General features: G+C 40.8%; 1 protein-coding gene and 1 long non-coding RNA gene across 2 annotated transcripts in view; one reads left to right on the top strand and one right to left on the bottom strand.

Moving 5' to 3' along the window:
* Positions 1 to 1,446: 1,446 nt before the first annotated feature.
* Gm41487 overlaps positions 1,447 to 9,661 on the top strand; it is a 90,579-nt gene continuing 82,364 nt past the window's right edge. The window contains exon 1 of the long non-coding RNA XR_876223.1: positions 1,447 to 1,773. This is a non-coding gene — a long non-coding RNA (predicted gene, 41487). The remainder of the gene's footprint in view (positions 1,774 to 9,661) is intronic.
* Gm9789 (predicted gene 9789) lies at positions 3,118 to 3,610 on the bottom strand. The gene has a single exon (NM_001357999.1). The coding sequence runs from the start codon at positions 3,519 to 3,521 to the stop codon at positions 3,363 to 3,365; it is 159 nt and encodes a 52-aa protein (NP_001344928.1). The 5' UTR covers positions 3,522 to 3,610; the 3' UTR covers positions 3,118 to 3,362.

Raw genomic sequence — 9,661 nt, 5'->3', positions numbered from 1 at the left:
TTGGGTCATAAAAATTTACATGACACAGCATGCTCCTTTGGCATCTACACACATCATCTACTGAAATATATTTATGCTTACACAACATACATATATGACACAAAATGTATACACACATACATAAATACTTATATAGGTCTATCCATACACAACTGGGCACACATATTAACACTCCACTCACCTCTTTAGCCCAGAGACCTGTAAATATTACAGGGTGTTGCCAGTACTATTGTGTACACCAGTACACGACCACAAAACACTGTTAATGAAGACTCAGTTGAGCCATGGAACATGGAAACCTTAAGCTTGTCCTGACCTCAAAGCTTCACAACCCCCTAGTGTAACTTTCATTTTGCTGAATGGTAGTATGATCAATAATGGAAGATAAAATGCAGGATCCGTTTTAACAGCCTGTGAACTCTGTGAGCTAATAAGTTGACTGAAGTGTTAATATGTGTGCAGAGCTATAACAGGAACACGAACAGCTTAGGAGCAATCTCCCCCTTTCTGATTGAATTTAAGTACACAAGACAGATACAATCCAACATGGAGCCATTATTTGGAAAAAAGACTACAAATAGTCCTTAAAGGAGGTCCTACTACTAGTCCTGATAAACAGACCAGGTTTGAGAAAACCTTTTAAGGACTTTGTTATGCTCTTAGTTTAGAGAACCCTCTCATCTTTGCGCTGAGGCTTGCCTGAGAGGCCTTGGGTGTAGGGGAAAGAGGGGAGTAGGCAAGAACCTACATCCTGCCAGAGTTCCGGTGCTCTGGGCAGGAGGATGGGGGAGGATGGCTGCATGCTTTCCATGAGGTCCTGGGTGGGCATCTGACTGTGTTAAGCCACTGACCCCCACACAGTGGGTGGTGGACAAGGGGCAGCCCCAGGTATCAGGTTCTCAGCCTTTGGCATCCCATGCTGGATACAGAAAAGGAGCTGAGAACAGAATAGGTGCCCTAGGGTGGCACTCAGCCCCAGGGATGAAGGGAGGAGAGGGTAGGGGAAGAGGGAGCTGGAAGTTTTCCATGCGGTTGAGACTCCTTGGTCAGGTCCATGGCTGGAGCACAGGATGGCCTTCTGGAGGGAGGTTAGACACAGCTCATTAGGAGAAAGCCCATCCCATTGTTCAAGCACATCGGGCCTTGATGATCAGAGACAGTCTATGGTTTTAGAGCTTCATTGTAGAAAGGCAGGGAGAAAGGAGAGAAGGTAGAGAGAGGCCAGCCATGGCCACATGGAGAGAAGGGGGAAGGGAATGAGAGAAGGAGGGCTAAAGAGTAAGAAAGGTGAGGGCTAAAGAAAGTGAGGAGGAGCCAAGCAGCCCCTCTTATAGTGGGCTGGGCTATCTTGCTGTTGCCTGGTAACTGTGGGGAGGAATCTAGCCAGAATGCCAGAAGCTTGGGACATTGTCTTCGCAACAGTCACAGAATTCTGGACAGATTCTGGGAACAGGCACCTGATTCTGGGAACGTGGCTCACCTTTCCGTCCCTTGTAGATTTCTCTATTGGTTAACCTGAGCAAGCCCCATTCAACCAAAATAGGCTGCCTATCACAGTCCCACACATGCCTTTTTGGAGTGTATTGTGATTATCGCAGAGATCTCAAACTGGACAAAATGGACAGATAAAGACTGGATATTCTCAGCATTACTTGAGGAAACAACTAACAGCATAGATCCAGGAAACTCTTTTCCAGACACAGCAGGGAGCTGTTCCTATGAACTCAGAGACGGTGGAAGCAGAAGAACGCACAAGACTTGTGCAAGCTCAAGGTAGGAAAATTCCAACATGACATCAGTGGGTGGGCCCACATTCTTACTTTTAGATAAGTGGCTATTGCCATTTGATAGCTGTTAGAAGGTGCAGAGTCAGTTTGTTTAGGGGTGTGGCTCTGGGTAAGGCAACTAAGCATCAGGTGATGGCTACCCATCCTAGAGAATATCAGTATCTTAACTGGACTTGAAGAGTGTAAAGAAATATACAGAGGACATAAAGTATGTTTGGAACAAAGTAGGTGAGTCTGAGAGGAGAAGGGAAAAACCTATGAAATTTATTCAAATGCATTGTCTGGGGTTATAAAAAGTCTAAATATACCCATCTAATAGGTCCTGCAATGTACAGACTATATTTTTTTACAAAGAAATACAAGTCAAAAACAAAAATTCATATGAAATACCTAAAAATAAACAACAGAAAGAAAATTGATGTTAAAATAATCTTCATAAAAATATTCTTAAAGGAAACCTACAGATGACTAAAATATTTTCAAAAATTTAAGTCAAAGTCACAATGTCTTGTTCAATATAGTTAATTATAAAAATGGATATTAGACAGAAATGGGTGTTAGAGAACACGGAATTGATAGGAAAGGCTGTCCAGGGTGAGCTGTGTGTGGTGACACTCATTGTAGAAGTTTCTGATCGCTTCTCGGCCTTTTGGCTAAGATCAAGTGTAGAAGTTTCTGAAGAGATCGAGAAATATTTACAGAACCTATTTGTGTTAGTCCTCCCAGTGTAAGTTAAAAACAAAAGGGTGTGATTTCAGAGAAAATATCTTTTTTAAAAAAAATTATTTAATCTTTTGATACAGTCCAGATTTTATCTCCCTCTCAGCCCTCTGACTGTTCTGTATTCCATACCTCCTCCATCATATCCACAGGGTGTCCTCACCTCCCCTTGCTCCATCCCACTAGACCTCCCTACTTCCTGGGTCCTCTAGTCTCTTGAGGGTTGGGTGCATATTCTCTGACTGAGTCCAGACCCAGCAGTCCTCTGCTATATATGAGTTGGGGTCCTCATATCAGCTGGTGTATGCTGCCTGGTTGGTGCCCAGTGTCTGAGAGATCTCAGGGGTCTAGGTTGGTTGAGACTGCTGGTCCTACTACAGGGTCATCTGCCCTCCCAAATTCATTGTGACATCATAATAGAGATATGAAGATATTAAAATTGTCTACCAATAGAAGAAAGTTTAAAGAGAAAATTTTCTTCTCCCTCTTATTCTCATTCCTTGTCTCTTTAATACCATCACATTTGCCCACACACACAAAAATCACACTACAATCAAACACATAGATTCAGAAACATACATCTCACATTTAGTAAAACAATGAGAATAAATCAATTTCTAAAAATTTATTTATAGAACATATATATGAGAAAGAATGCAAGCAAACCACATTTTACAAGGCATTATCGCAAGAATGAAGAACCTTGCTACAAGTATTTATGAAATCAAATTAGAGAGAAAGAACAGGGTGGACATGCTGCGTTTCACATATTATTCCTCAGATATTGTAAATTGATGAGGATATTTAGGGACATCTGAAGTGAAGAAAGTTGGAGTGAGCAGCTGCTGAATCTCCTCAGTAGAAGCCATAAGACCAGTATCTTCCACAGCACAGTGGGCGGCAGCAGCCATATCCATAGCCACCATAGCCACAGCCATAGCCACAGCCATAGCCACAGCCTAGGCCACCATAGCCATAGCCCAGGCCTCCATAATATCCTCCGTAGTAGCACATGGTGTCAGGAGTGGAGTGTTCAGAAGAAGTCAAGAAGTAGGTTACTTGAGTCTGGGTGTTAGCATCTGCCAAGGTCCTTTTATACACCTGGGTTGTTGTTAGGGAAACCACAGGCATTATTGTGTCACATGTGCATTGTGCTGCCAAAAACCTCACAAATGTTGTGACTTACTGGACAGTCAATGCTGCATAGCTGAGATTCGCGTGCTCCTATCTCAGTGTCTCAGGGTCAAATAATGGGTCTGATAAAGATTTCAGGTCTCCAGGTCATTCTTCATGTAGTTCATAGAATATAGCACATGATTCCCTCAAGTGATATAAACCATTACCTAGTTTTCTTCTTTTGACATACGTTGATTTTCATTACCCTATAAAAGAACATCTTTATTTTACCCTTCTTTTCGTTATTTTAAATGAGTCTTATCTGTTTGAGTCTATCTTATCAACAATAAGCTAATTATGGTTATGTTACGTGTTACTTTGTGAGTAGTTGCTATCTTATGTTAACATGTTTGGATTTATCCCTAGTAACTTGTTTTATTATATTTTGCTTTTAAAATCAATAGAAAAGATAAGGCTATTTATATGCATAAACAATATGTATTATGTATTTCTCTTCAGGGGCCTCTGTGAAGATCTTGTAGGTGAAGGGCATTCTGATTTGGCAGGTGTCTTTAAATCATGGTCAATTAGCTCTTCAGAGAAACCATAGCCATAACTTTAGGAATTTAACCTATATTTGGACAGATAACTTCTTGTGTAAGCATGAGGATTAGTTAAAAATCCCCAGAAGCCATGTAAAACTCTAAATGTATTCCTTTATTCAGAGCTCCAGTAAGATACAGAGCATAAGTATGACTTACTGTCTGCCTAATTCCATGTTCCATGAGAGACCCAACCTTATTGGAATACAATTGTTAGATCGAGCAAAGCACATGAAAAATCATCTCATATTTTATCTACCCACATCAATCATCTACTGAAACATATTTGTATGTACACTGCATACATATATGACACAAAATGCATACATGCATACATGCATACATACATACACATTCACATAAAACATACATATATACACACATACACAACATTCACATACACGTATCTACTCAGAGAATTATTGTGGACAATTCCCATAATATGCTTTATGCTATGCTTACATAGAAATCACCAAATTAAATACCCTGTGTAGTCCTATAAAGAATGAAAGCAAAAACAAAGAAACAAATAAAAGAAACTGTATGGATTCCTTAAGAGAAACAATAGAAGCCATAAGCACTTTGTCTCAGTTTGTAGCTGATGAAGGAATTCTTTTTCTGAAAGGTGAAAAAACGTGCTTTTGAAAGATTTGAACTATTAACTTTTCAGACATTTACCAAAGTACATGTTGTATCAAATAAGGTACATATAGTTAAGCATTTAGTCAGCTAGATGGACACAGAGTATAAATCTATGTTAATGAGGTTACATCATAGTGAACAGCTTTCTGAAAATTTTATAAGATTTTCCTTTAATTTTACAGTGTTCAGTCTGAAATTCTTTTGAAAGAAATACTTTCAGTGGTATAGTTGCGATCATTACATAACAAAACAATTGTATGTATGGAGGTTGTACTGGCTAGTTTTGTGTCAACTTGACACAGCTGGAGTTATCACAGAGAAAGGAGCTTCAGTTGAGGAAATGCCTCCATGAGATCCAGCTGTAAGGCATTTTTCTCAATTAGTGATCAAGGGGGAAAGGCCCCTTGTGGGTGGGACCATCTCAGGGCTGGTAGTCTTGGTTCTATAAGAAAGCAGGCTGAGCAAGCCAGGTGAGGCAAGCCAGTAAAGAACATCCCTCCATGGCCTCTGCATCAGCTCCTGCTTCCTGACCTGCTTGAGTTCCAGTCCTGACTTCCTTGGTGATGAACAGCAGTATGGAAGTGTAAGCCGAATAAACCCTTTCCTCCCCAACTTGCTTCTTGGTCATGATGTTTGTGCAGGAATAGAAACCCTGACTAAGACAGAGGTACAAGGAAAGGGCCTGGATCTAATACCATGTATCAAATTTTAAATGAAAAGACTAAATGTACATGGCAGTCCAGAAAGCCTCCACAGCATTATATAAGGTATTCTAAAGGGAATATTTGAAGATCCAAGCTCACATCCACAAAATCTGTGACATTTGACTATTAGGTCAACTATGTTCAATTGTGAAAATGGAACATTGTTTTAATATACACTTATCTGTAGTGGAAATGAAGGCTGTCTCTGTTTCCTGGATCTATTGAGTAGAGCAGCAATGACCATAGACAAACAGTTATGTGTATAAGTCAAAGCGTGGCATAGCTGGATTATTTAGTGGATGTATTTTTAGGTTTGTTGTTATTGTAGTTGGCTTTGTTTATTTGATTGTTTTCTTTAGGAACTAGTGGTATATGTGTCAGCTGTGTGCATTCTGGGGACAGGCTGTTTTTTTGTGTCCTCCATTTCTTCCCTCCTGGTGTACAGGAGCCTCCGCACACTAGGCTGGAAGGGTGAAGGTGAGTCCAGAATGGGTGGAATCTGCAGTAAACTGTTCAGCCTGGAAAAGAATGCAGGAGCAGAAGTCCTTGTCTGAAGGTTTTCATGAAACAGAGCTCTTTCAGGATCTTAACTTGTGCTCAGACTTTTTCAGGGGTGAATGGGGGCTATAGATATACTGTGGAGAATAAGGAGGAGGTCTCAGGTGGATGAAAAGTCATTGGCTAAAACTGAAAGTGCTGGGATGTCTCTTTTGTAGGAAGAGACCTTCCAGGAATCCCAGGTACTTGCTGGGTGTGTTCTTATCAGGAAAGAGGTATTTGAGGTTGTCGGTTTGCCAAGGAATATTCAACCTTCCTGAAGTAGTGGGTGTGTGTGATCAGGCTCCCCAGACAAGCTCAGAGAAGAGGAAGCCCTGATGGTAAGTGGAGTCCTCCATTTATTTGGACCATGCTCAGAGGAGCTATCTGGACTTGGTTAGACTGAGAAATTTACTAGCAGGGTTTACCCAGAGGAAGCTTCAAGCCAATTTCTTTCTACAGAGGTGAACCACTTTATACACCCAACAACTGTTATATGTATGGGACATTGGGCTATGCACAGACAGGCTGGTCTCCAGTCGAGCTGAGATGCTGAACCCTGGGACCCAGTGATAATTCACCTACATGGGACAGAAGGAGTTCTCTCAGGCTCCTGGAACTCTGGCTCCTGCCTAAGCTACCGCCCCCCACAGCCCCCACAAGAGAAGCATGGCTAGAAGTCATGTAGGGAATGTACCAAGCTTCTGACCTTCAGGCTAAACTCCTCCCCAGTTACTTAGCAACAGAAAAGATAGCAGCATACTTTGAAAGGGGCTGTTTGGCCCCATCTTGCTCTTTCTCACTCCTCTCTGTCTTCTCTCCTCTCTCTTCTTCTCTCTCCCTCTTATTCTCTAGCCTTTCTTCTCTCTCTCTCCTTCTCCCCCTTTCTTTCCTCTTGGCCATGGCTGGCCTCTCTCTCTCTTTTACCTTCTCTCTTTCCCCCTCCCTGCCTTTCTACAATAAAGCTCTAAAACCATAGATAGTCTTTGTTCATCAAGGCTGCTCACCCTTGCCTGTGTGGGAACCTCTCTTCCCTGAGCCCTCTCTCTCATAACCTTGGGCTACAGGATGTGACCCCAGGGCCCCTTTTGGTTTCAGGGGCTGCCCCTTGTCCACCCCCTGTTAAGTGGGACACAGGCTTGGATGCCCACCCGGGGCTGAGTGGAAAGTGCCTGGTAGCCCTCCCACATCAGCCTGCCCAGGACATAGGAAGAACTCTGGCTGGACGTGGGCTATCCTCCCTCCCCCCTCTTTCCCAGGCCCTTTTTAGTATATCTGTATCTATCTCTATCTCTATCTCTATCTATCTCTATCTCTATCTCTATCTCTATCTCTATCTCTATCTCTATCTCTATCTCTATCTCTATCTATCTCTCTCTCTCTCTCTATCTATCTATCTCATCTCTATCTCTATCTATCTCTATCTCTATCTCTATCTCATCTCTATCTCTATCTATCTATCTATCTATCTATCTATCTATCTATCTATCTATCTATATCCCTTCTTCAAGTCCTACTCAATTGTGATTTTCCTTTTAGCCATTCTGATTGAGGTAAGAAGAAATTACAAAGTACTTCAATTTTTATTTCTCTGATTGATTGATGACCAATCATACTGAATAATTTTAATAAGTTCCTCTATCATTTATATTTCTTTTCTTTCCTTCCTTCCTTCCTTCCTTCCTTCCTTCCTTCCTTCCTGCCTGCCTGCCTTCCCTTCCCTTCCCTTCCCTTCCCTTCCCTTCCCTTCCCTTCCCTTCCCTTTTCCTTCCTTCCTTCCTTCCTTCCTTCCTTCCTTCCTTCCTTCCTTCCTTTCTTTCTTTCTTTCTTTCTTTCTTTCTTTCTTTCTTTCTTTCTTTCTTTCTTTCTTTCTTTCTTTCTTTCTGAGACAGGGTTTCTCTGTATAGCCCTGGCTTTCCAGGAACTCACTTTGTAGACCAGGCTGGCCTCAAACTCAGAAATCCTCTTGCCTCTGCCTTCCAAGTGCTGGGATTAAAGGCATGCGCCACCATGCCCGGCCATTTATATTTCTTTATTTGAGAAAAACCTGTTTAGTTGGTTCCACACTTTATTTAATATTTGAGTAGTTTGTTTTCTTGATTTTAGATTTTGAGTTTTTTGTATATTCTATATACTAAACTTTTATTTGATATATAGATGTTAAAACTTTACTCTGTAATTTAAGGCCCCTCTTTCCTTGAATGGTGTGCTTTACCATTGGCAGCATTTTAGTTTCATGAGGTCACAATTCTATGTCATTGCTCTTAAATCCTTAGTTATTTCCCTAAAGTACTTTCCTGTGACAGGTAGTTCACATATTTCATCAGATTCCATTGGTCAATGCATCTATTTTTAATGTTAGTACCATGTTCTTTACTACTATAGCTTTGTAGTTGTCAGCAGATTAGAAAGGGGCTATATACATGTACCTAAATGGGCTCTGAGTCGATTTGAGAAAGAAGACAGTGGTGTCAAGGAGTAAAAGTTATAATGGAACTAGAAGGGTGCAATAGATTGCTTAATGGAAATGAAGGAAAGGAGGGATAATTAACACTAAGGATCTTACGTGAAAGCTGCCTGGAAATCTCCTTGTCATTGTCGAAGCTCCCATGTACATATTCTGTTCACATCCACATGACCTCTTACAAATATATTGATTTTTATGAAGCTATATTAGCAAACACCCTGGTACTGACATTAAAATTAAGTGCACTGAATAAAGGAATTTGATATAAATGTATTCATATTCCTTTATGTGTATTGAATATATGTATTAAAAATGGCTCACCTAATGTTGGGCCAATAATAGCCATAGAAGACACCACAGGCTAAGAAATAAAAGCCATATTTCAGGAATAGGTTACATCTTTAGGAATTCTTGACCAGTGGGGTCTCATAGACCTACAAATATTATTATAGGCTATGGTCAATACTATTGCTTACTTCCATAACTTGATCAAAAATGCCCGGTGCTGAAGACTTAGTTGAGCCATTGAACATGGATAACTCAGGCTTTTCCTGACCTCATAGCTTCATCCTCATTGTGTAGCTTTTATCGTGCTAAATGTACACAAATGGAAGGTAAAACACATGTGCACAGCTGTAATAGCGACATGAAGAGTTTGAGAGTTATCTACCCCTTTCTGATTGAATTTAAGTTCATAAGACAGATGAAACCCAACTTGGTACCATTATTTGTACAAGATCCTGCAAACAGACTCTAAGGGGGGACTCCTACTACTAGTATTCTGATAAAGAGATCCAGAGGTTTTTTTTTTTTTTTTTTTTTTTTTTTTTTTTTTGCTCTTAAGGATATTTGTATATCTTTATATTAGAGAACCTCTCAACTTTGAGCAGAGGAATGCCAATTTGGAGTGTATTGTGATTGTCGGAGATCTCAAACTGGACAAAATGCAGACTAAGGGTGTGGTACTCTCGCCTCTACTAGAGGAAACAACAGATGACTACAAGGGATCTGTGTTTCCCAGACACAGTGGGTAGCTGTTATTATTAACTCACAGAGACTGTGAGGAAAATGCACAAGGCCTGTGCA

Source organism: Mus musculus, chromosome 16 (assembly GCF_000001635.26).
Source record: "Mus musculus strain C57BL/6J chromosome 16, GRCm38.p6 C57BL/6J".
NCBI lineage: Eukaryota > Metazoa > Chordata > Mammalia > Rodentia > Muridae > Mus > Mus musculus.
This window is presented reverse-complemented; position numbering and strand designations above follow the sequence as displayed.